This window comes from Ovis canadensis, chromosome 3 (assembly GCF_042477335.2).
Source record: "Ovis canadensis isolate MfBH-ARS-UI-01 breed Bighorn chromosome 3, ARS-UI_OviCan_v2, whole genome shotgun sequence".
Lineage (NCBI taxonomy): Eukaryota > Metazoa > Chordata > Mammalia > Artiodactyla > Bovidae > Ovis > Ovis canadensis.
Genome location: NC_091247.1, coordinates 1,870,671 through 1,895,791, shown reverse-complemented (window position 1 = coordinate 1,895,791; position 25,121 = coordinate 1,870,671). Strand labels below are relative to the sequence as shown.

Genomic DNA, 25,121 nt, shown 5'->3' with positions numbered 1-25,121 from the left:
GCCCTCAGTGGGAGTCTGGGGGCTTTGGGGGTTGCTGAGGTGGGCATGGGCTGGGGTGGCCTTTACCTGGGGCCTGTAGCCCCCTGGTCTGGAGTGGTTGGTGTTCACGTGAGCCTGGGGGCTGGCCTGGGGAACCAGGCCCTCCCTTCGCCTCTGGAGGGTGGGCTGTACCCAGGACCGCTGGCCCCCGTCTCTCTCCCAGTACCCCACCCCCCCTCCTCGAGCCAGGCTCTCCCGCCCAGTTTTCCAGCGCCTGGCTCCCCTCCTCGTGGTTCTCATACTTGGGGTGCCGCCTGGCAGCTGGCAGCCAAGCAGGCCACTTCCCTCCTTCCTTCCGGCCAGAGCTTTCTCCTGCCTCTCCCGCCCCTTCCTGCCAAGGAGCAGCAAACAAACAAACAAGCCAGCCGCTCAGGCCCAGCAGGCCCGGCCCAGGCCCGCGCGCGTCTGCAGCTGCGGGGGTGGGGAGCTCTGCGGCCCTGCCTGTGGGGGTGGACGGCCAGCAGCAGGGGCGCCCCCGGCCCTGCCCCCTGCACTCCACCCTTTTCGGGCAGCCACCTCCAAGAAGCCCCTTTGTCTTCTCCTCCAATCTGAAACTCTCCAGTGCCCCAGGCTGTCCGAGTGGAGGTGGGGAAACTGCAGGAACACCGGGGTGACGTCTCCCTCTTGGCTTCAGACCCCCATCTCGCTTCTAGAGGAGTGTGTTGGGCGGCTCCCCTCAGGAGGCTAGGCCTTCGGGCTTCTGGATGCAGAGGTCGGAACGCTCACGTTCCCATATGTGGCCCCAGCGGTAGCCGCTATGCTCTCTGGGGACGATGCCTGCAAAACGGATGTTGTAATGTCCATCTTGCTCCCCGCCCCCGTCCCCCGGAGGTCAGAAAGGTGCTTCCTGGGACTCAGTGACGGGGAGGGGCCTGTGCTAGCCTGCACCTTGCAGCATGGGCTGAAGCAGGGTTCCTCACGCAGGGAGGGCCAGCGAAGTGGGCATCCCACGGGCCGTGGGGAAGGAGCAGTGACCGTGGGCCTGGGGGCAGCTGCAGGTTGGGGCAGCGTGCCTGCTGCGCATTTCCATGTCCGTCACAGGTGGGTGGACAAGGTCATGGGCCTTCACTGAGGTCAAGGGCGTGCAGCCAGACCTTGTGTCTCCTTCCCTTCCTGCAGCCTGCCTGCTCTCACCGACCCCTGGGGAAGATCTCTGGGCATACAGGTTGTAGGCATCCTCTTGTGGGTCATGTGTGAAAGTTGCTGCGTCGGGTCCGACTCTTTGTGACCCCATGGACTGTTCTCCAGGCCAGGATACTGGAGTGGGCAGCCTATCCCCTATCCCTTATCCCTTTCCCGACCCGGAAACCGAACCCAGGTCTCCTGCATCGTGGGCAGATTCTTTACCAGCTGAGCCGCAAGGGAAGCCCAGGAATACTGGAGTGGGCAGCCTTTCCCTTCTCCAGGGATCTTCCTGACCCAGGAAAGGAAGCGGGATCTCCCGCATTGCGGGTGGGTTCTTCACCAGCCGAGCCCCTGATGGTGATGCCGGAAGCTTAATGGCTCATAGGGCTGGGTTGCAGTTCCCATCTGTGCCAGTAGGTGCCGCCATCTGGACCTGGACGCCATAAGCTCTTACTTTCAGTGAAACGATTTATGCTCCTTTCTGTGAATGGCGAGGGCTTTCGATGAGGCAGTCTTGCTGTGCAGTGGCAGATGGGCCCCTACTCCTTGGCATGGAATTCAAGGCCCGCTTGCCATGCCCCTCCTCCCTCAGAGGGCAAGTGAGGGAGGGGGTGCCCAGCAAGCTGGGGGCTGCAGGAAGGAAATGGGTAAGAGCTCCCAGAGAAGGGGGTCCTCAGGGTTGGCAGAGCTTCCTGTGTGCCTGGTGGGGGGGGCTCCCCACTCTACGGGCTGCCCAGCACCTCCATGGACAAGTTCAGAAGGCCCTGGGCGAGAGCTCGGCTCCGGCCAAATTCGGGCCTGCCTGGCTGTGCCTGGGGGTGGCAGTGTCGTGCAGCATGTCCCCGGGACTGTTGGTACCGGTGGCTGATGTTGGGGGAGGACTTGGGGGTGATGCCCAGACAAGGCTTCTTCCTGCTCTGAGCCTGGCGCTCTGGGCACGGCTGCTCTCAGGTTCGGGCATGCGAAATCCTCCTTGGGCTGTTGGGTGGTCCAGGCAGGGTGTCCCCCCAACCTGGGAGTGCCTGGAGAGGGCCACTGCATTGCACCCCTGGCCCGCTCGACTTGTCAGAAGCTTGTGTGATGACTGCAGGCTTGGCTGGAAGACCCAGAGACCATTTTTCAGATGGGAAGGCTGAGGCCCCAGGCAGGGTCCGGGGTGGGGTCCTGGTGTGCTCAGGGCACCCTGCCAGACAGAAGCAGGGTTTGCTGTGGCCTGCAGCTCTGGCTCCAGCTGCCTTGTCGGGGCCTCTTTGAGTTCCCGTGGTCTGCTTAGGCCCTCGGGCGGCAGTTTCACCCCAGAGAGCCTCCCTCCTGTGGAAGCTTCTCGCTGAGCCCTCGGGGTGGGGAAGGGAGGCCCAATTAGTGCTTGACGGGACTTGGAAAACCCTGGGATGAAAGACTGGCGTGTGGGAGGTCCAGGCCTCTCACCGCAGCCTCTGTAGACTGCCTGTCTCCAGACCTGGCGCACACCCGGGCCCTTCCACCAGGCCCACTGGGAAGCTCCCTGCCCCCAGGCCACAGGCCACCAGGCCCAGGGCACACAGGAAGCCGTACCTCTCCAGGGCCCCATGTGTTAGAGGGTCTGGGGATGTGGTGTCTCGGCCACCACTGCTTGGGTCCCTGAGCAGGCCCGTGTGGTGTGCTGGGCCCACTGTGCCGTGGGTAGTTGGAAGGATGCAGGGCCTCAGTTTCCCATCTGTAAAATGGGGTAAGGGCACCTGCCGTTTACCTCCCAACTTCATTCACTCATCCACACTGAGGAAATGGACTGTTTCTGCTGCACGGTGGGTGTGGTGGAAACATCAGCCTTCAGGTTTTTTATTATCCCCAGACTTTCACCTTGACCCCCTGAGTAGATGGGCGGAGAGGCTGGCAACTCTGGGCCACTGGCATTCCAGGTGGATGGGCCTGGTGTGCTGCGGGTTTGAGGGGCAGCCATCTGGCCTCCCTGTTCTGGTAGGCTGTCAGCCTGCCCATCCTACGTCTGCCTTGGGCCCAGCCTGAACCCCAGAGTTGGGCCAGGCAGGGCTGGTGCCCGGAGGGGAGCTCTGGGCGGGCCTGGCCGGGCCTCACTGGCAGGTGGGCCCCTGCCCAGGGCAGTCCCTTGCCATTCCAGGCCTGGCGTGGTCGCCGCGGCCGGGGGGTAGCGGGTCGCCGGTGCGGGCTCCTGACCGGCCTCCTGTGGCTTTTTGTCTTGCAGACTTCTCCACGCAGGTGAACTCCTCCTCCCTCAGCTCCCCCACAGCGCGCAGCTCCATGGCGGCCCCCTCGCTGCACCCCTCCCTGGGGCCCAGCATCGGCTCCTCGCTTGGCTCCCCGGGACAGCTGCACTCACCCATCAGCACCCTTAGCTCGCCCATCAACGGCATGGGTCCGCCCTTCTCGGTCATCAGTTCCCCCATGGGCCCGCACTCCATGTCGGTGCCCACCACACCCACCCTGGGCTTCGGCACCGGCAGCCCCCAGGTAAGTGCGGGGCGGGGCCCGGACCAGGGGCGGGGCCTGACTAGGGGCGGGGCCCGGACCAGGGGCAGGGCCTGGGCCAGGGGCGGGGCCTGATTAGGGGGCGGGGCCCGGACCAGTGGCGAGGGGCCTGGAGCAGGGGCGGGGTCCGGGCCAGGGGGCGGGGCTTGCACCTTCTATGGTGGGTCAGATAGTAAAAGCGTCTGTCTACAATGCGGGAGACCTGGGTTCGATCCCTGGGTCGAGAAGATTCCCTGGAGAAGGAAATGGCAACCCACTCCAGTACTCTTGCCTAGAAAATCCCATGGACGGAGGAGCCTGGTCATGGGGTCGCAAAGTGTCGGACACGACTGAGCGACCTCACTTTCACTGTCACTTTTTATGGCCCCTGGGAAGCAGGTGCCGTCACTTCCACCTTCTGCCTCTGGAAGCGGCCTCAGAGAGATGACCTCCTGGGCTTGGTGGTCTCTATGGTCGAGTTTGCTCAGATGGTTCTTGGAACAGTCTGTCTTTTGGGGTTGTGTCCGGATCAGGAGGCAGCTGGTGCCTGGCAGAGCCAGCTGTTGTCTCGGGGACCCCTGAGGCCTGGTCCACTGCCCACTCATGCCAACCCGCCTAGTGTGGGCACTTCTTGTCTGAACCCCGACAGAGCTGCCCAGGGCCCCAGCTGCTCATCTCCTCCCCTGGCTCTGATGGTCTCCTGGTGGGATGTTTTGCTGAATGCCTGGGAGATCTGCTTGAACCAAGGGTTCTCCTTGTTTCTGGGGCTCAAACTGTCCTTCCTGACAGACCTGAGTTCTCCTTTGCTGAGTGTCATTCATGTCTGGGATCAGCGGTCATCTTTGTGGAGGAAGGTCCCAGTAGAGCAAGGCCAACCCCACAGAGGGAGGCCCCCCATAGAGGAAGGCACTGCCACCCCAGTAGAGGAGGCCCCCCATAGAGGGAGGCCTCCCAGAGAGAAAGCACTGCCCCCATAGAGGGAGGTCCCTGTAGAGGAGGGCCCACCAGTAGAGGAAGGCACCCCCATCACAGTAGAGGAGGCCCCCCATAGAGGAGGCCCCCCCATAGCGGAAGGCCTGTCCATCAAGGAGGCCCCGTAGAGGAGGGCCTGTGACAAGAGCTCTGGGAACTGTCTCCCTGGGGAGGGCAGGACAGCCATCTCGAGAGGGAGTCCAGCACAGGCCCCCCTGCCCAGAGAAGTGTGGCTGACGGTGTCAGCGTGTCCCGCGGGCTCCCTGCCACCCGGGAGGCGCCCTGCCTCCAGGACTCCCCACTCCTGGCACAGGAGGGCAAGATGCCTTTGAGGTCTGGAGCCCACCCCCTTCCTGTCAGCTGGGCCTGTCCGGAGCTGGTCTCGGGAAAGCTGGTCTCAGGAAAGCTGGTCTTGGGAAAGCTGGTCCCGGTCCGCTCGTCAGCCCCTTTGTTCCTGGGGGGCCCATGCTCCCTTGTGTCCCCTGGCCTTCCAGAAGCAGACAGAAGGCTGGAGGGTTGGTACGAGGGGTCTCAGCCGCCTTCCTGGGATTGGCTGTGTTCTTTGTAGCGTAGCCACCACGCCCGGATCCTCACTGGCTGCAGAGTGCCTGCCGCTCAGCGAGAGGCAGATGAGGCCCAGACTGCACCTGTCCCCTGGGAACCAGGCCAGAGGCAGCACCTGCTGGTTCTCAGGCCTGCAAAGCTCCTTGCTGCCCCCGGGCCTGGTGCCTGCCCTGCATGCCCCCGGGGCTCATGTGCAGAGGAGCCTGGGTGTGAGTCTGAAGTGGGGCCTCTGCGGAGTAGGGCTCGAGGGTGGCAGAGATGCCCCCAAGCCTGGGGTTGGCCTGTCTGGGGGTAGGGTGGGGCGATGCTGGGGGGTGGGGGGTGTGGGGCCTCGCCTATCCTAGTAGGTTGCTTCCGGCACACAGCGAGGCTCCCGCCACGCGATGGGTGCTTGTTGAGTGCAGGTGCTTGTGAGCAAGGAGCCGCAGGTCCCGAGCCTGATGCCGGGGCTCAGGGAGTGGAGGGGTGCTGGTGTGTCCCCCGACGTTCAGCGCTGACCCACTGCTCAGCTGTCCGCCTGCCCTTCTGTAGGTCAGTCAGGCCGCAGGTAGCTTAGCCGCGATCTGAGCCCTGGGCTGAGCCTCTGGCCACCATCCCTGGGAAGGCCTCAGTCCCCACCACCCTGCCCCCCATAACTCCTTCCCTGGGACCTGAGTTCAGCTTCTAGGCTTCAGCAGTTTGTCTTAGAAACTTGGGGTTCCCCATATTCATGGAAGTGTGGGTGGAGTTCGGGGGGGCATCCCCCCACCTCCGCCTCAAAACCACAACCGCGAAGTCAAGGGGCCGGAACCAGCGAGGCGGTCTGACTCCTGCTGCTGGCGGGGATGGCCCCCGACTCGACCGCGCCCTGCAGGGAAGTGGATGCGGGTGGTGCTGGGAGCTCTGGGCAGAACCGAGCCGGGCTGCGGGCACTGTGGCCTGAGCTGCCCCTCTTCTCCCCTGGTTCAGGGGCTCCATCAACCCAGGGGGCGTTCCCCACCTCGGCCCAGAGCTCGCCTGCAGTGTTGGGCACGTGTGGGCACCTTGGCGCCCTGGCCTCGCCACCCTGACAAGCCTCCTTGGGCAGGACCTGCATGGGCCCTACCTGTCCTTGCTGTGGGCACTGCGGCCGTGAAGCTGCATCCACCAGGCCACGTGTAGGAGTTTGCCCTCGGCCTTGACGGGCAGGCAGAGGCCGGTGGGGTCCAGGGGCCTCCCACCCCATGCTGACGGGGGTGATTGGCCTCACCGGCTAGGGCTGGAAAGGAAGGGTGTGGTGGGCGTGGACGAGGGGCGGCGAGAGACAGGAGGAGATCTGGGGCCCCGATGGAGCCGGGTGGTTATCTCAGCAAGTCCTGAAGGCTCTGCGGGAACTGAGGTGAATGCTGAGGACGCGAAAGGGGAAATGGGACGGGCCCCCACCCTGGGCACGCTGCGGAGCCGCCACTGACGCTGACCGTGCCTGAGGGCTCCGTCCCAGGTGCTAAGGCCCACCTCAGGTTATGGAGGGCGGACACCGGTCCCGAGGGCCTGCCTGTGGGGGGCTTGGGGACAGGACAGGTGGGCCCTACCCACCCAGCATGGTTTGGACAGACACAGAGGAAGTGCCCAAGTTCCTTTCCGGGGTGCCGCCCAGCGGATCCAGCTGCTCAGGGTTGTGGCCGGGCTCGCAGGCCTTGGGCCCAGCCTCCGGCCCACACCGGTGTCCTCAGGGCCCCTGGGGACCTCCCTTAGCCTCTGCTGCTGACTGGCCACCCCGGCCACCCCGGTCTCCTGCCCTTTTACCAGCAGTCCTTTGGTGTGCCCTCCTCCGAGCATGTGCTTGGCGGCTCCCTCTGGCTGGGTGCTGCCTTGCGTCGTCCGCGGCCTGGCCGGCCTGGGGGCGGCCCCCCGAGGCCCCAGTGTTCTGCAGAGGCTGCTTGCTGTACCCCGAGCTGGGCTCATGAGCTCTGCTGTCAGCGTGGCCCCCCGATTGCTCCAGCATCCTGACGGCGACCTTTGGACGGAGGCACTCCTGTCTCTCTGGTTTTTACACGAGAAGCCTCAGGCCCAGGGCGATTAGATAATTCCTCCAAAGTCACTCAGGGAATGAAGGGGGCAGAACCCCCATGGTCAGCTGTGGCCGCCCCCCCAACCTCCCAGCGAGCCCCACCCGGGCAGGGGGCAGCGAGTGGCCTTGGGTGCCTGGCTGGGTGCTCAGTGGATGGTCTCGCGGCTCTGGGCTGGCCTATTCCTGGGGCCCTGGACACTCTCAGCATGCAGGGCGTCCCTCAGAGCTGTGGCTCCCAGAGGCCTGAGCTCACACCTGCGTCACCCCTTAAAGCTGTGTGCCCCTGGCTGGCCGCTGCATCCACTCTGGAGGGGGGCGGGCGGCTCTCCCCGCTCACTTGGGGCTTCCCACAGGGCACAGCCCAGCACGATGGCACTCGGCAAATAGCTGGAGCCCCCTCTGAGCTGACCGTCTTCCGGAAGATGCTCCTGAAGCCTGCAGACCGTGCTGGGGGGTGGGGGGTATTCTTTGAGCCAGTGGGGTCCTCTGGACACCCCTCGCCCCTCCCCTTGTGTCCTGACAGCCCCACACGGCCATAGCTGGCCTCCCGGCCTCCCTGCAGCCCCCTGAGTCCCGTGGGCTTCAGTCTCCTCACGGAACCAGGTGGCCACCTGGGCAGGCGAGCCCAGACGTCCAGGGCTGGAAGAGCCCGTGCAGGTGCTCGCGAGTGCTCTGTGAGCACCAGCTCCTCCTGTCCTGGGAGGAGGGGGATAGGAGTCAGGGCCCACAGGGAGGTAAGGGGGTGAGGCTCCCGTGTGCAGGAGGAGCCCGGCCCGGGGCGACCCGGGGGCAGCGCGGCGGCCGCAGTCCGTCCAGAGGCGCTGCAGGACCTGACTTCCGCCTCGGTCAGGGCTTTGCAGAAGTGAGGGCACTGGGGGGCTGCCGGCTGGCGCCCTGGCGCCTGTGGGGCGCGGCTGGCTTGCAGGGTGCGGTGGGAAGCACCCCTGGGCCCTGGGCGCTGACGGGAGAGTTGGGGTGGGCGCAGCGGAACCAAAACTGCTGTGTCACTGCCGAGGCAGCTGTTGCCACGGTGACCGGTGAGTTTCCCACGCTTCCTCCTGGCGCAGCGTCAGGATGGCGGGAGGGGCGGAGGGGGTGTGTGTGTGGGTGAGGCTGTGTGTGTGTGTGTGTATGTGCGAGGACTGTGTGTGTGTGTGTGTTTAGGGATGCTGTCTCCTCCCTCTCCCCTCCCTCCTCTCTGGGGTCAGGCTTCGGTGCCCATCCACGGGCTGGGGTCCCTAAAGCGCCGGCCACACCAGCGGGTCCCAGAGCTCTGGCTGGCCGCTGGGGGCAGTGCCCGGGGGTGGCAGGCAGTTCTCACTTAGGCGGACGAGGGGCAGGGGTGGGAGCCGGGGCCTCCTGGGTCCTTCTTCGAGCCTGGGGTTCCGTGGGAGCTGGGGCCCTGGGGGCAGTACGGCCTCCTCCAGCCTGGCCAAGACGACGGGGCGGACATCCTGCCGGGCTCCCTGGGGCTGGGCCTGCCGGGCCACATGGCTGGGGGTGGGCGAGGCCCCCTCCGAGCCCCCGTTTCTCTCTCCGTGGAGCGGGGCGTGGCAGTGCCTTCCTTGTCCCGCGGATGCCCCGTGGCGCCTGCCAGGGCCGACCCCGCTTTCCCTCCGCAGCTCAGCTCGCCCATGAACCCCGTGAGCAGCAGCGAGGACATCAAGCCCCCACTGGGCCTCAATGGTGTCCTCAAAGTGCCGGCCCACCCCTCAGGGAACATGGCGTCCTTCACCAAGCACATCTGTGCCATCTGCGGGGACCGCTCCTCAGGTGAGCCGCGGGACCCCCGGGGTGGGGCGGCGGGGGGCCGGGGGCGGGGCGCGGCGCTGGACCCCGGGGGCGGGGCGGGGCCGAGGGCGGGGCGGGGCTGTAGGGCCCGGGGGCGGGGCTGTAGGGCCCGGGGGCGGGGCTGTAGGGCCCGGGGGCGGGGCTGTAGGGCCCGGGGGCGGGGCTGTAGGGCCCGGGGGCGGGGCTGTAGGGCCCGGGGGCGGGGCCGTAGGGCCCGGGGGCGGGGCCGCGGCGGGGCGGGGCGGGGCTGCAGGACCCTGTGGGGGTGTGGGGGTGCGGGGGTGGGGGGCGGCAGGAGCCCGGCCCTGCCAGCGAGGGTCCGCGGGAGCTCCGAGCCGCTCACCCTGGACCTCCTAGTGCTTCCAAGTCCAGGAGATGGTGGGCGGGGCGGGTGGCTCCGGTGGAGCCAGGGGGCAGCTGGGCTGTGCCCAGGGCCAAGGGCCCCTCGCATGCCCCCCCGCCCCGAGCCCAGCAGCCCCGCTGGCAGACCGGCTGAGCCTTTCCGGGGCGCCTGCCCGGACCTGGAGAGGACGAGGGCCCTGCGTCCGAGTCCGCGCGCCCCTGATCCCAGGCCGCGCGTGGCGCTCACGGCTGCCCCGCCCGCAGGCAAGCACTACGGGGTGTACAGCTGCGAGGGCTGCAAAGGCTTTTTCAAGCGGACGGTGCGCAAGGACCTGACCTACACCTGCCGGGACAACAAGGACTGCCTGATTGACAAGCGGCAGCGGAACCGCTGCCAGTACTGCCGCTACCAGAAGTGCCTGGCCATGGGCATGAAGCGCGAAGGTAGGCCTGCCGGGCGCGCGGCCCTCCCTGCTCGCAGCTCCTTTGCGCAGTTCTGATGACGGGGCTCACTACCCCCAGAGGCCTCCGCTGCCGCTGCGTTGGCACACATCCCTGGGGGCCGAGTTCTCTCACCCACTGACTTTTGCCTGAGCACCAGCTTTGCGCCAGGCTCTGGGGTTACAGGAGGGACACCCTGGGTCCTGCCTGCCGGCGGCTCCCAGCCCCACTGGGGACAGGCATCCATCAGAGCCTCTCCGAGGTCCTGGTGGGCCCACGAGTGCGTGGGCTCTGGGGGGCTGCGGTGGGAGGTGGGGGCTCCACCTGGAACGAACCCCAGAGATTGGACAGGCCGGTCCTGGGGCCTGCTTGTTGCCGCTCGGTAGGACGGTCCAGGAGACCCGGGGCTGGGGGGCCGGGCAGGGAGCGCTGGACACCATCAGGACAGCTGAAGCATGCTGGGCGCCGGGGTGTCCTGGGCTCTGCTTCCTCCCGCAGATGGGGCGGGGGTGCCTCGCGCCCCAGATCCTCACAGTAGAGAGACTTGGGCTGCAGGCCTCCGCCTCAGGACTGGGGCCAGGCTTCGTCGACAGCAGGTGTGTGTCGGGCGGTGGGGCAGGGAACATGAAGGCTGCTCCCCCGGGGTCACTGAAACTGTCCTGCTGTCCTGCTGGCCGGGGCCTGGGCCTGGGGCGGGCTCCTCCCAGCCCCTTGCTGTCTGTGGGCCTCGGCTTCCCTGGCCCAGGCTTGGGGGCTCCTGGCTGGGAGGTGCTGTCTGGGGTGAGGGTCTGCGTGTCCCTCTTGCACTGTCTGCTCCCCGGTCCCCACAGGCTGGTGGTGTGTGTGCCTTCCCCCCAGCCATCCTATGGGGGAGCCGGGCGGCTGTCTGGTCGCCCCGCGTCCTGTGGGGGAGCCGGGCGGCTGTCTGGTCGCCCCGCGTCCTGTGGGGGAGCCGGGCGGCTGTCTGGTCGCCCCGCGTCCTGTGGGGGATCCGGGCGGCTGTCTGGTCGCCCCGCGTCCTGTGGGGGAGCTGGGCAGCTGTCTCGTCACTGGGCACTGCCCTCTTGTGGAGGCTGCAATCTCCGTGTCATCCATTCGTCTGTTTCCTGGGCTCCAGGCCTTCTTGCTGACGACTCGAGACCTCAGCTGGGCCAGTGGTCCTGCAGGATCTGTGCCTTGAGGTTGAGAGGCAGTGATGGGCTGGGGGTCTTGGCGCTGGTGAGGGGCAGTGTGCCCATGGACCCCGCAGAGCGGCACCTCCTGGGCTCCAGCGTGAGCTGGGGGGCCGGCCTTCCTGGGAGGGCCCACCCAGCCTTCCTGATGAGGGCGCGTGTTCCATAGAGACAGTGGCCCACCCCTCTGTGTGCGGGTGGAGAAGCTGAGGCCCAGAGGGTCTGGGGCTCAGCCACGGTCACATGTGGGGCTGGAACCGGGCCCTGGCCTCCAGTGCTGACCTTCTCCCTCCAGGCCAGCAGGAGGGCAGAGGACGTGTGTACATCTGCACCTCGCTGTGGGTGAGCGAGCCGTGGCCATCTGTCCACTGAAAGTGACCATCACACAGCCAGGAAGGGCCCTCTGGGAGCAGTCAGTGCTGTCTTCGGGGAAGCCTGGGGCCTCTGGGAACCCAGAGGAGGCCCTGGCCCTGCTGTGGGCATTGGGCAGCACTTGGTGGACAGGTGTCCAACTGACCCCTGAAGAGTGGAGGGGAGTTCAGCAGACCATGTGTCTGGATGGAGGGGCAGCACGTGCAGAGGTCGAGACCCCCAGCTGATGTGGCTCCCTGCGGGCCCCACAGAGTGACTGAACACAGGTCCCCAGGGCTGTCCAGTCCAGTAAATGCTGACCCTCCCCTAAGGTCCTCTCAAGCTTTCCACTTGTGGGCCTGGGGGACACCCCAGTGATCTGTCCCCCCAAGGTCTGGGGAAAGTGGAGACAGCATCTCCTGTCCCAGTGGGGCTGCAGTCTCGGGTGTGGGGGCTCAGTGGCTCTGACCCCCTTGCCCTTGCCCACCGGTGGCTGTTAGGGGCGCCTGCTGCGCCCGAAGCCTCTTTGGGGACCCTGCCTGGCCACATACACTCACCCACCCATGGTGCCATGACTGTCCGCGCACCCCCCCAGGGAGGGAGAGGGCCTCGGGGCAGGGAGGCGGCCTCGGGGCAGGGAGGGGCCTTGGGGCCGTATGCATGCGCTCTCCATCTGATGCATGAATCTGGAGCGTTGGGCGCCGTCCTGAGGCACCGCGGCCCTAGAGGCCTGATTTATGGACCATTAGATAAATACCTGATTCCATCAGGATTCACCTCCCCTCACCTCCTGCTGGATTTATAAGTCACGAGTAGGCAGTAAAAACCCTCCTACACGGTCCCCTCATGCTCTCAACACGACGTTAAACTCTTTGCTGGCCCGAGAGCCGCGGGGCGGTGGGAGGCAGCTCCGTCCGCCCGTGGGTGCAGCGCTGTCTGGTCCCCCACTGCTGTGGGGGCAGCCCCATCGCCTTGCCCTCCGGAGGGGTGAGTGGTGGGCACCCGTGGCCACAGTGCCAGCCCTGCAGAGGGCTCTGTGGGCCAGCGAGGTGCACGCCAGGCTCCTTCCTCTCTGCCCCCGCCCCGGGCTGTGAGCCCTGCCAGGAGGGCTCCCCAGCGGGGGCAGGGCTTTGGCGGCATGACCTGGGCAGTGCAGTGCCTGGCGATGGGGGCCCAGCATGCCACCCCAGCCCTGTCCAGGAGCGAGTAGGCTGTAGGCCCCCAGGGCCATCCCGCGCCCTCCTAGGTGCAGCCCCATGGCGGGTAGCCACGCCAGCTGGTGCTACACGGCTGGACCCACGTGACAGGCTTCTGGTCGCTTCTGGTGTAACGGGGATGCAGGCTCAGGGCTGGCACCTGCACTGGCTGACCGCAGGGAGGGCTGGCTAGCGAGGGACGCGGCAGGTGACGGCTTCATGTCGGGCCTGCGGGGCTGGGGCCCCGGGTGGGAAGTGCCCGTGGGCTGGGCCTGTCTGCTGGGCGTGCGGCCGCACTCTGGGGCCTGTCGGCGCTCCTGTCTGAAGAGGGCGCAGGCCGGCGCGCAGGGCTTCGTGGCCTGAGGGGGAGACCTGGCCCCCGTCTGGGGTGAGCGCGCCAGGCTGCAGGGGCCGCCCCACTGCCCCGCCTCCCCGCTTACCCTCCTCCCTCCCGAAGGTCTCTCCCTCTTCCTTCCTGTCTCTGTCTGCTGGCTCTGAGCGGCGGGTGTGGAGACGGTGCCTGGTGTGTGTGCGTGCACGTGCTTGTGCAGGCGGGTATGGCACCACGTTTCACTGCGGAGAGAGCCCAGCTGGGCCCCCACCTCCCGTCCACCTGGGACCTTGCTCCTCCCTGCCTGTGCATGGGGGTGTTGGCAAGCTCCCCCAAGGGAGGAATGTGGCAGAGGGCATGGGGTGCCGAGAGACTGGTGGCCACAAGATGGGTACATGTGTGTGCATCTGAGTGTGCCTGTGCATGTGTGTGTGAGTGTGTCAGTGTGTGTGTGTGTGTCTGTGTGAGTGCTGGGATGCGTGTGTGGGTGCAAGCCTCTGTACGTGTGTGTGCACATCTGTGTGTGCATGTTTGTGTGCTGGTGTGCAGGGGAGCCTGTGTGCACCTGTGGGTGTGTCTGAGTGTGTGTGAGTGTGTGTGGGTGCTGGTGTGGGTGCGTGGGTGTAGGCTTGTGTGTGTGTGTATGCATGTGTGTGTGCACGTGAGTTTGTGGGAGTGCTGGTGTGCACATGTGGGTGTGAGCCTGTGTGCATGTGTGATTGTGTGCATATAACCATTCTTGTGTGCAGACTGAGGGAAAGGAGAGCCGGGTCCTCTGAGCTGGAGGCACCTAACTTGCCCTGTGGCCTCTGGCAGGGATGCCCCCTCTGCCCTTGAGAAGGGGCAGCCGGGCCAGAGCCGCTGGTGAAATCCCGTCCTTTCTGCCCCTCGGGTCCTGCAAAGGACAGGGGAGGTGCCCAAAGCAAAGGAGGCAGCAGGCCTGGGCTCCCCCACCCAGATGCCCCCTCCACCTCTCGGCTCCCCAGGGGCCGGCAGCAAGCGCAATGGCAGAGAGGGGTCCCATGCTGGAGTCTGCTGACTGCGGGGACCCTGGCTGTGTTGGGGTGTTTAGCACCCCTCCAGGTGCTGGCTCGGCTGCTGGGGAGCATTGGCCCCAGGCGGTTTCCTGGGGATCCCAGCAGGGGGTCCTCGAGCTCTGCCCTTATGGCAACGTTCCCCCCCAGCCCCGTGCAGCCCCCTGCCCCCACCATGGGCTGGGAGGAGAACAAGGCCCTGTCTCGGCCGCCCCTCCTGCCTGAGGCCTCCCGCCGGCTGGGTGTCGGTCACATACGACCATGTGTAAACGACGGCTGACCTGGTCCAGCAAGAATCCTAGCCACCCGCTCCCGCCGCCATCTAGAAGTAAAGCAAACCCTAGCCGCCCGCTCCCGCCGCCATCTAGAAGTAAAGCAAATCCTATCCACCCGCTCCCGCCGCCATCTAGAAGTAAAGCAAACCCTAGCCGCCCGCTCCCGCCGCCATCTAGAAGTAAAGCAAATCCTAGCCGCCCGCTCCCGCCGCCATCTAGAAGTAAAGCTAATCCTAGCCGCCCGCTCCCGCCGCCATCTAGAAGTAAAGCTAATCCTAGCCGCCCGCTCCCGCCGCCATCTAGAAGTAAAGCAAATCCTAGCCGCCCGCTCCCGCCGCCATCTAGGAGTAAAGCAAACCCTAGCCGCCCGCTCCCGCCGCCATCTAGAAGTAAAGCAAACCCTAGCCGCCCGCTCCCGCCGCCATCTAGGAGTAAAGCAAACCCTAGCCGCCCGCTCCCGCCGCCATCTAGGAGTAAAGCAAACCCTAGCCGCCCGCTCCCGCCGCCATCGAGGAGTAAAGCAAACCCTAGCCGCCCGCTCCCGCCGCCATCTAGGAGTAAAGCAAACCCTAGCCGCCCGCTCCCGCCGCCATCTAGGAGTAAAGCAAACCCTAGCCGCCCGCTCCCGCCGCCATCTAGGAGTAAAGCTAATCCTAGCCGCCCGCTCCCGCCGCCATCGAGGAGTAAAGCAAACCCTAGCCGCCCGCTCCCGCCGCCATCTAGGAGTAAAGCAAACCCTAGCCGCCCGCTCCCGCCGCCATCGAGGAGTAAAGCAAACCCTAGCCGCCCGCTCCCGCCGCCATCTAGGAGTAAAGCAAACCCTAGCCGCCCGCTCCCGCCGCCATCTAGGAGTAAAGCAAATCCTAGCCGCCCGCTCCCGCCGCCATCTAGACGTAAAGCTGGCGCTTATGGTGAGGGTGCTCACAGAGCTCCGCTAGTTAATCCTGCCCCCTCCCCACACCCAAGGGCCCCCGGTCGGCACCCCTGTGCCCAGGCCCGTTGCGAGTGCGGGCACCCCCGTAACTGGGCCACAGCGCAGGGGCCGTGGGAGAGGGGGTCGCGAGCAGATGGAGGACAGAGCCTGTGGGCCCCTGGGAGGCGGGGGCCGTCAGCCTCACTGTGGGGGGCGGTGGTGCTGCGGCCCAGAGAGGCAGAGCAGGTCTGACTCCTGAGCCGCCAGCTCTCCTGAGGGCTCAGCCATGAGAGGAGCTCTGGGCCTCAGGTTTCCCAACTTGGTAAAATGGGCCTCTCAGCTCTGTCCAGAACACAGACCCCAGGGACCCCACCCTCAGGGTCTTGGGGACACTGCTTGCCAGGGTTCTGAGTTCCCATCACTTGGCTGTGGTCTAGATGGGCCCGTGTGGCTGCCTCGCGCTGGGTCCACCCTTCTGGCCTGTGACCCAGTCCCCCGCACAGATGGTGACCTGAGGCGGTGCCCGGTCCAGCCCAGCATCCGCTGTGGTGGGGGTGGTGGGTGACAGGCTGGCCAGCTTGAGCTTCCCATCCAGCCCCACCAGCTGTCAGACTTTGCAGAAGCGCCAGGCTTGCAAAAGCTCTGGCCCGAGGCCTTCTGCCTGGCTCCGTGGCCCAGCTGGTCTGGTCCACGGCGTCGGCCGGCCCGTCTGGAGTCCGGCTGCACCAACGGAAAGTCCCTCGCTTGAGTCAGCATTCGGGCTCGGAGAGTGAAGCCCCTGGCAGGGGGCAGCTGTGAGCAGCCGTTTGTGGAGGCAGCAAGGAGGTCGGGCTGGCCCTTAGGATGCCCCACGGCCCGGAGAAGGGCACCACTGGGTCCCGGCGTCTCTGAACAGTCGTTGGTGGGGCCGGCGTGGTGGAGAGGGGTCGACATGGGCTGTGATGGAGCTGTGTGGGGCCCAGGGACCCCAGGGAGCCCCAGAGCGGAGCCCTTACCCCCCAGGTTCAGAGAACAGAGGCTCCCCTGGCCCCTGGGGGTGAGGGGCTGTGAGCGGGCCCTTCCGCACAGCGCGGCGGCCGTGTGTGCACCGCGGCCCCCAGGAGTGGGCTTGCACAAGCTCCTGCTCTGTGCTGGGGTCCCCAGGGGCCCCGCAAAGCCCTGTCTGAGGTGGGCGCTGAGGGCACCTGGGGTGTCGAGGGGATGCCTCGGCCCGCTCTGGGTCAGCAGGGCAGGACCAGGGGAGGGTGGGCTTGGGGGGCTTGGCGGGCAGTAGGGGGGACCGCCCAGTCCCGGTGCCTCTGCTGTCGCTCAGGGGTGTTTGGCTGTCCGTGGGGCTCTGCCTGATAGCCCGGGGCTCCGCTGTGAGGGTTCTGGTTTCTGCAGCAGCTCCTCTGGCCTTGGACTAGGCTTCTCTCCGCTGCAGACTCCCCCCACTGCTCTGGTCCGGGGTCCTTGCTGTCCCCAGTAGAGGCGGGGTGGTGGGGTCAGCCTGGGATGCTGCAGGAGCCCCTCGGGGCTTTACGGGGCTCTGGGTGGGGTTCACAGCTGCGCTGTGGCTCAGTGTCCCATTGGCCTGCAGGGTGACCTCAGGGAGGTCTCAGCCTCTCTTAGGAGAGGGCGGCCTGAGCTACACGGGCTCTGAGATTGAGGGTCTGTGAATGCCCAGCATGGGGTGCCTGGTCCCCTCGGCCTTCCTGCGCGTGTGTCTCCTCGGGGCGTGTTGAAATGAACCCTTTCCTCTCTCCCTGGTTCCCAGAGACTAGGCTGCCCCCATCTGCCCAGTCCTCCAGCCTCACGCTGGACACCCCCTCGGCCTCAGCGCCCACCCCGCCCCTGCGTGGGCTGCCGGCCCTGCCTTTCTGTCCCTTCAGCTGCATTGCCGCTTCTTCCGGAAGCTGTCCTGGCTGTGCCTGCGTCCATAACCCATGAAAGCCCATGAAAGGGCTTCTCACTCCACCTTGGGATCCCTGCTGAGCTGTTCACTTCTTGAGAGTGGGGTGCTGTCCTCCCTGGCCCTGGGTGGTCCTGGTGTGAACCGGGGTTGAATGAATTAGTGAGAGGCGGCACGCTCTGTTCTCAGAACACACAGCCCCCCGGGAGCGGGAGGCCGGGCTTAGGGCAGAGACGGGGCCGCGCTCTGGCCGGCCCCGAGCACCCTCGCTCTCCCTGGCCCTGGCTGGCGGGCGGGCACGCTGCTTGGGCCCCGGGGGCGGAGGCTGCCGCGGGAGCTGCGGGCTGACCGTGACCCCTTCACCCCGCCTCAGCCGTGCAGGAGGAGCGGCAGCGAGGCAAGGACCGGGGCGAGAGCGAGGTGGAGTCGACCAGCAGCGCCAACGAGGACATGCCGGTGGAGAAGATCCTGGAGGCCGAGCTGGCGGTCGAGCCCAAGACCGAGGCCTACGTGGAGGCGAACGTGGGGCTGAGCCCCAGCTCGGTGAGCACCCCCGCCCACGTCCGTCTGCTCTGCTCTGGGGATGGAGGCCCTGGGAGCGCGCCTGGGAGGGGGTCCCCGTCATCACACCCCCGCCTGGAGGGGGACCCCCTCATCACCCCCCACCTGGGAGCGTGCCTAGGAAGGGGACCCCCTCATCACCCCCCACCTGGAGGGGGACCCCCATCACCCCCCGCCTGGAGGGGGACCCCCATCACCCCCCCTACCTGGGAGCATTGCCTGGGAGGGGCTCCCCGTCATCACACCTCCACCTGGAGGGGGACCCCCCTCATCACCCCCCACCTGGGAGTGTGCCTAGGAAGGGGACCCCCCATCACCCCCCACCTGGAGGTGGACCCCCATCACCCCCCTGCCTGGGAGCATTGCCTGGGAGGGGCTCCCCATCATCACACCCCCGCCTGGAGGGGGACCCCCTCATCACCCCCCACCTGGGAGCGTGCCTAGGAAGGGGACCCCCCATCACCCCCCACCTGGAGGTGGACCCCCATCACCCCCCTGCCTGGGAGCATTGCCTGGGAGGGGCTCCCCATCATCACACCCCCACCTGGAGGGGGACCCCCTCATCACCCCCCCACCTGGGAGCGTGCCTAGGAAGGGGACCCCCTCATCACCCCCCGCCTGGAGGGGGACCCTATCACCACCCCCCCATGCCCCTGCACCTCCATGAAGCTCTGCTGCCAGTCAGGTGGGCGAGTTTTCGGTTGTTGGGTTCACAGCCCAGGACTTTGACTCCCTTCCAGCTTCCTGTTACCTCTGGCCCATCGTGCAGCCAGGCCTGTGGGCAATACTGAGTCTCAGCGTCGTCTGTGTCTCCGTGTGGGTTCAGGGCGGCCCTGGGGTCCCCCTGGCCTCTCCCCTCCGTTCTGTCCCTGCCTCACGTGGCGTGGACGCCCTGCCCACCCCTGCCCCAGGGCCCTTGCTCGTGTGGTTTCCACTGTTCCTCCTTCGGCTTCAGCCTTGGAAAGCGTCCCTTCCCCGGGGAGCCCTTTCTCTCTTGACCACCTTGTGCCCCCATCATGGGGGCTCGGCGCCCTGACCCTTGGGGGTCACGGCATGGCGAGTGTGGTGGTTCGCTGTCCATCCTCGCCGTTGGACTGTCCCCCTGTGACCGGCTGCGGTCAGGAACAGGGCCCTGCCTTGCCCGTAGCTGCTTGACCCCGACCTCCCCAGTCTCAGAGCACGGGGGTCCTGTCTTGCCTGCAGTCTCAGGACACCCCGCTTCCTTGTCCCCCGTGACGGGGCGCCCCAGGCTGCAGCCTCTCTCAGACCCCCACGCTGGCTGCCCTGCCGTGTTGCCTCATGTGTGCAGTGATCCCCCGCCCTGGTTTGACCCTTGACAGTCCCTCTGGTCTGTGGCCCGACCCCACCTGACGGCCTCTCCAGTCCCAATGGGGAGCCAGGTTGCGGCGCAGGCCTCACGGTTGAGCAGAAGCCCTGAAGGAAACGTCAGGGGTCGACGGCGGTCTGCCGGGTTTTACTCTTGCCCAGTGAGGACACTGTCTGGGAGGAAACAAGTCTGCCTTCTGCGCACTCCAGGAATGCAGAACAGGCGGGCAATTTCGGGGACAGGCCGGTGGGCTGGCCGGCAGGGGCTCTGCCCTCCTGTGGCCGCTCCTGGCGGATTGGCCTGGGTCCCCCTCTGGGGCTGGCTTGTTGGGCTCCTTCCCCCAGACCAGGGACACCTGTCTGCTCTGGTGGAGCCTCAGGTCCCTGCCTGGAGGCTCCGCCCTCTCTGGCAAGGGGCCAGAGCTCGTGAAACTGCTGCTGAATGAGGCCTGTTTTGTCTTTTTGTGGGAATAAGGCTCAGAGAATTTAAGTACCTGCCAGAGGTAGGATGGAGCCGGCTGGAGTTCAAGCTCCTCCCCCCGGGGAACCCCTTCCTCCAGGCCTAGCCCTGCATCTCCGGTGCAGGTAACCTTTGCCCCCAGCTTATTAGGTATGACCCGGCACCTGCCTCCGAGGCCCTGGCCTACTCCACCGGGCCTGCCCTGGGCCCCTTGGGGGCTCGGGGGGGCTCCCGCTAGTGACCAGAGAAAGCCCGGCCTCCGGGGCTTCAGCCCGGGACTGGTCGGTCCTCCCCATGCCTTCTGCCCGGCTCAGTGCAGCTGCCCGGACCCCCGCCATTAAGCCTGGCCTCCCACCCGTGGGCTGGAAGGGCATGGAGCAGGGTCCCTGAGGACTGGAGCCTGGCCCCAGGCTCTGGCTTGCTTGCTGCTGGGTGTATCGCTCGGGTGAGCCGGTCTCTGGTACAGACTAGCTCTGCTCGTGGCTGCGGTCATCCGGTGGACGGGATGGGTGTGTGATGCCTGGAGGGTGTGCTGGGCTTGGGCACGTGGCCTCTGGGCGCCCCGAGTGCTGGGCTTCTGGTCAGTGCTCCTGGGTGGAGGCGGGAATGCTGTGTGGGCTGGCCCCCTGGGGCTTCGGTGTGCCGGTGACTTTGGGGGCGTCTGGGCGCTGGCGCCTTCCACCCCTTTCCCCTGACTGGCCATGTGCCCTGGAAGCCACTTCTCCCGCGGCCCCAGGTCCTCCTTCTGCACGCCGGTCCCATCTGCCCTGCCGACCTCGGTGCCCCACTGTCATAGGCCTCCCGAGAGAGCCCTCAGCAGGCCCTTCACGGCCGGATTGTTTAGACTGTGCTGCGCGGGAGGGCACATGGTTTCTATCAGGGAAGCCCCTCCAGCCTCCCCACCCCGTTGGGGGATGCCTGGCTCACGTGGTTCCTGGAATGAGGCGCTTCCGCTTCCGCTGCCTGGGCCCCACCCCCCAGGGCCTCGAGGGTTCTTCATCGGAGCCCCGTGGGCTGGAGCCTGGAGCCACTGAGGCTGCCCGGGTTCCCCCATTTGTGAGGATGGGCGTTCCCTTCTGGCTAGGGGCTTCCCAGGTGGCTCAGTGGTAATGAATCTGCCTGCGCTGGAGAAGACTCGGGCTCGATCCCTGGGTCAGAAAGATGCCCTGGAGGAGGAAATGGCAACCCACTCCAGTGTTCTTGCCTGGAGAATCCCACAGACAGAAGAGACTGGTGGGCTACAGCCCATGGGGTCTCAAGAGTCAGACAGGGCTAAATGACCGGGCACGCACGCACACTCCTTCTGACCAGAACTTTCTGGAAGGGCTTCAGATGCACCCTTGTGTGTGTGCCACGTCCAAATCTGGGCAGCAGCAGCACCACCAGAGGGGCTGGCACCGCCCACCCCCTCCCCACGCCTGGTCTACAACACGAGGTCGCCTGGCGTCGGCCCAAGGGCTGCGGTGGGTCATGACACGGTGACCTTTCTGTGGCTGCTGGACAAGTGGCAGCAAGCCGAGTGCCTGAAAGAACACAGATGTCACTGCCTCACACGTCTCGAGGCCCGAAGCCTGAGATCTGTGTCCCTGGGCCAAGTCAGGGCTGGTCCTCCGGGTGCTGGGGGTGGCGGCCGCGCCCCGGCCTCTCCAGCTCTGTAGGTGCCCCGCGCCCGGCTCTGGCCCTTCTTCCACGTTGAGGCGGCAGCTCTTCCCTCCTCGACCTTGGCCTCGGCCCTCACATCCTCCCTGCCCTCTGACCTTCCCCCCCAGCAGGGGCTCTGTGACATCCCCGGGCCCACCCACACGTTCCAGGGTCACCTCCCCTCAGAACCCTTCACTCAGCTGCGCTCGCTGAGTCCTTTGTGCTGGGGTTCGGGGGCTGAGGGCGTGGGGGTCGTGGGGGCTTTGGTCAGCCCCCGCCGCCAGGTCGGGCGTGTAGGGGCCTGATCAGGGCCCTGTTCAAGGCACGGTGCTCACCACGGCGCCCCTCCCCAGCCCAACGACCCCGTCACCAACATCTGCCAAGCCGCTGACAAGCAGCTCTTCACGCTGGTGGAGTGGGCCAAGCGGATCCCGCACTTCTCCGAGCTGCCCCTGGACGACCAGGTCATCCTGCTGCGGGCAGGTGAGCGGCGGGCCTGGTCGGGGCGGGGCGGGGCGGGGGCGGGGCCTGATAGGGCGGGCGAGGGGCGGGCCTTGTGAGGGGCGGGGCCCTGACCCTGCTCGGTGCCTAGAGGCACGGGGCATGAGGCATAGGGAGGGGGTGGGGGGTGCTGCTGGGGAGAAGGCCTGGGACACGGCTGGGGAAGGGGCCTCAGAGGAGGGCAGTCTTGCTGGGGCCCGGTTCTGCCCCTTGACGAGGTCTCCTCAGCCTCCTGAGCCCTCATGGTTGGCCAGCGGGTGTCCATCCACGATGGGCCCAGGGGTGGGGGAGACGGTCCTTGGAAGAGCTTTCGCTCTGACTGGGGCACAGACCCCAACCCCAGAGCCGACAGGAAAAGATGCTGACCTGCGGGGTGGGGCGGGGCCCCGGGTCCTCGTGCTGAGCAGGCAGCCTCTGTCCCCCGGGCTCTCCGTTTTCATCTGTGTAAAGTGGGGCCAATACTAGTTTCGTGGGGTTGAGTCATGATTGAACAGGATCACCCTTGTGACCCGGGCACAGCCACCAGCCCGGAGCCTTTGGGGCAGCGGTGACGGTCACAGCCACCACTGCCGAGTGCTCTGTGGGCTCCGGGCTGGGGTCGGAGACGGCTCGTGCGTCCGGTTTGCAGGAGCGCATGCGTACGGGGTCTTTTCTCTGCCCTCCCCCAGCCCTGTGCCCACTCCGCGTGTGTCAGGGACTCGGGGAGAGGGCGGTGGCCCCCCTTGGCTCCGACACTCCTGGGCTCCATCATTTACTGTTTCGTGGCACCCCCAAAACGCCAGCTCGGGGAGTTTGCGGGGGGGGAGGGCTGCTCGAGAGGGTCCGGGGGCTCCCTCGCGCTCCGTGGCAGCAGCGTCTGGCACGCACAGAGAGGGACTTCCCGGGCACCTGAGTGTGGGGGGCCCGGGTTAAGCAGCTGCAGGAGCTGCTCTGTGCGGGACTTAAGCGCCAGAGCTCGGGAACCGCCCTTCTGTGGAAGGGTCATGGGCTCGGGGTTCCACGGAGGCCCTGCCTCGAGAGGGTGCGAGCTGCCTCCCGGGTGCCCGGTGGGGGCCGAGGCCGGGCGAGGTGGGGCCCCGGAGCCCTGCGGGTGGATGAGTCCCTGCTCCCGCTCAGTGGCGGGGCGGGGGGGGGGGGGGGTGTGTGGTCCTAGGGGCGAGGGGGCGGGGCTTGGAGACCACAGTGACCCTGCGCGCGCCCCCCACCCCCTGCAGGCTGGAACGAGCTGCTCATCGCCTCCTTCTCCCACCGCTCCATCGCCGTGAAGGACGGCATCCTCCTGGCCACCGGGCTGCACGTGCACCGTAACAGCGCCCACAGCGCGGGCGTGGGCGCCATCTTCGACAGGTGGGGACCCCCGCGCAGCCTCTGTGCCGGGCACGGAGGTTACACTTGGGGGGACAGCAGGAGAGCCCCAGGACTAAGGCCCGGGTGGCTCAGAGGGTAAAGCGGCTGCCCGCAGCGCGAGAGACCCAGGGTCGATCTCTGGGTCAGGAAGATCCCCTGGAGAAGACAACCCATTGCAGTATTCTTGCCTGGAGAATCCCATGGACGGAGGAGCCTGGTGGGCTACAGTCCATGGGGTCGCTAAGAGTCAGACACCACTGAGCAACTTCCCTAAGATTAAAATCCCTAGGGCCGCCCGCGTACCCGGCTCCCACTGCGGTGTCCTTCCCTCCACATCCGCGTGTGGGAAGGAAAGCGGCCCCATCTTTACAGCAGAGATACACGGGGGTGCTGTCCTGGGGGAGCCATCGAGGACTCCTCTGACGTGTCGTGGCTCCATGAGCCTGCGTGTGGCGGGCGTACGGCCGCGTCCCAGCACCGCTCCGGGCCTGTCCCCAGCGGGGACGCCACTGTCTGCTCCTGCCCCTCTTGCACACACCCAGGCGGCCAGTGCTGGGCAATGGTCAGGCGACTCTGTTCTCAGGCTCTGAGAACTTCTGTCTCCACTGGCGGGGTCACTGGGAGGCCTGTCCTGTCTCTGGCTGGCTTTGCCTGTGAGCCCAGAGCACGGGGGTGTCAGCTCAGCCAGCCAGAGCTGCAGAGGCTGGGGAGGGCTGTGGGTGGGTCCTTGGGGCGGGGGAGCTGCAGCACAGGGGGGGTGGACCCCCCGGGAGGGGAGGCAATGGGCGGGGTCCCAGGTGAGCCCCTGAGTGAAGAGAGTCGCTCAGTTGTGTCCGACTCTTTGAGACCCTGTGGACTATACAGTCTATGGAATTCTCCAGACCAGAATACTGGAGTGGGTAGCCTTTCTCTTCTCCAGGGATCTTCCCAGCCCCGGGATCGAACCCAGGTCTCCCACATTGCAGGCGGATTCTTTTCCCACTGAGCCCCAAGGGAAGCCCGAGCCCCTGAGTACAAGAGCCTAATGGTGGGGGTGGGGGCGCAGCAGAGACCCCTACTGTAGCCCCCTGGGGATAAAAGCAAGAGCGTGCTGCCACACAGGACAGCCCAGGAAGAACAGGGGGGCGGCTCCTGACTGCTCCCCTGCCCCCTCTGCCGGCACCAGGCACCCTGGGCAGGTCTTGATGTAGACAGTGTAGGGCGTGTCTTTGCCACAGGACATTTCAGGGCCTTCACCAAACTCAAAGAGGGGGCTGTGGGGTGCTGGGTTCATTGCTTACATGCTTAGTCGCTCAGCCATGTCCGACTCTGTGCGACCCCGTGGACTGTAGCCCGCCAGGCTCCCCTGTCCGTGGGATTCTCCAGGCAAGAATACGGGAGTGGGTTGCCGTTTCCTTTTCCAGAGGATCGTATTGCAAGCCCGTCCCTCCAAGGGCACGTTTAGAAATGCCTCCCCGGCTGTGCGCCCAGCTGACAGCTCCGGGGGCCCAGGTGCTCGGGAGGTGCCTGGTGATGGGAAGTGGCACAGAGCCCCCTCTGGCAGCGAGCCAGGAGCAGGGGAGCCAGGAGCTGGGGAGGCGCCTTCCTGCGGACGTAGGGAGCGGCAGGGATGCGCGTCTGGGCCTTGGCCTGGTCTGCAGCCGGCGGGGATGTGTGCCGGTGGACTCCGCCCCCAGCTCCGCCCCCGACGTCCAGGACCCTGGCTCACCCCGCTGTCACGCGGGCCCCCTCTAGTCTCCGGGTTCCTGGAATAAAATCCCACAACGCTGAGCTCCTGGAGGTGGAGGAGAGGAGCCCCCCTCTCTCCTCGGGGCCGGAGGGGACCGGCTGGGCACAGGGACTGTCCTACCCTGTCCGAATTGCCCTACCCTTCTCAGCTGCTCTTCAGGCCTGCGCGGAGTCCTTCAGGGGTGTTTCTGGGGGCCCCAGGAAGGGCATGATCTGGCTTGGACGTTGATGTTTTCCGCCCTACCCTTCTCAGCTGCCCTTCAGGCCTGCACGGAGTCCTTCCGGGGTGTTTTTGGGGGTCCCAGGAAGGGCATGGTCACGGAGCCCTTCGGGGGTGTTTCTGGGGGCCCCAGGAGGGGTGTGGTCACGGAGCCCTTCGGGGGTGTTTCTGGGGGCCCCAGGAAGGGCGTGGTCTGGCTTGGACGTTGCTGTTCCCTGCCCCTCCCCCCACAGGGTGCTGACGGAGCTGGTGTCCAAGATGCGGGACATGCAGATGGACAAGACGGAGCTGGGCTGCCTGCGCGCCATCGTCCTCTTCAACCCCGGTACCGCCTGCTGCCCAGGCCTGGTGTCCACCCCCCAAGGGGCCGAGGCAGCGGGGCACCCGCCGCCCCACAGCCCCCTGATA

General features: G+C 66.6%; 1 protein-coding gene across 9 annotated transcripts in view; it reads left to right on the top strand.

Moving 5' to 3' along the window:
• The window catches only part of RXRA (retinoid X receptor alpha), a 93,443-nt gene that overhangs the window by 61,831 nt on the left and 6,491 nt on the right, over positions 1-25,121 (top strand). For all 9 annotated transcript variants that reach the window (XM_069579814.1, XM_069579815.1, XM_069579810.1 and 6 more), the window contains exons 2-8: positions 3,365-3,630; positions 8,815-8,965; positions 9,590-9,769; positions 17,303-17,472; positions 21,271-21,400; positions 22,633-22,765; positions 24,947-25,038. In XM_069579814.1, coding sequence (XP_069435915.1) covers positions 3,365-3,630; positions 8,815-8,965; positions 9,590-9,769; positions 17,303-17,472; positions 21,271-21,400; positions 22,633-22,765; positions 24,947-25,038 — 1,122 coding nt within the window. The remainder of the gene's footprint in view (positions 1-3,364; positions 3,631-8,814; positions 8,966-9,589; positions 9,770-17,302; positions 17,473-21,270; positions 21,401-22,632; positions 22,766-24,946; positions 25,039-25,121) is intronic.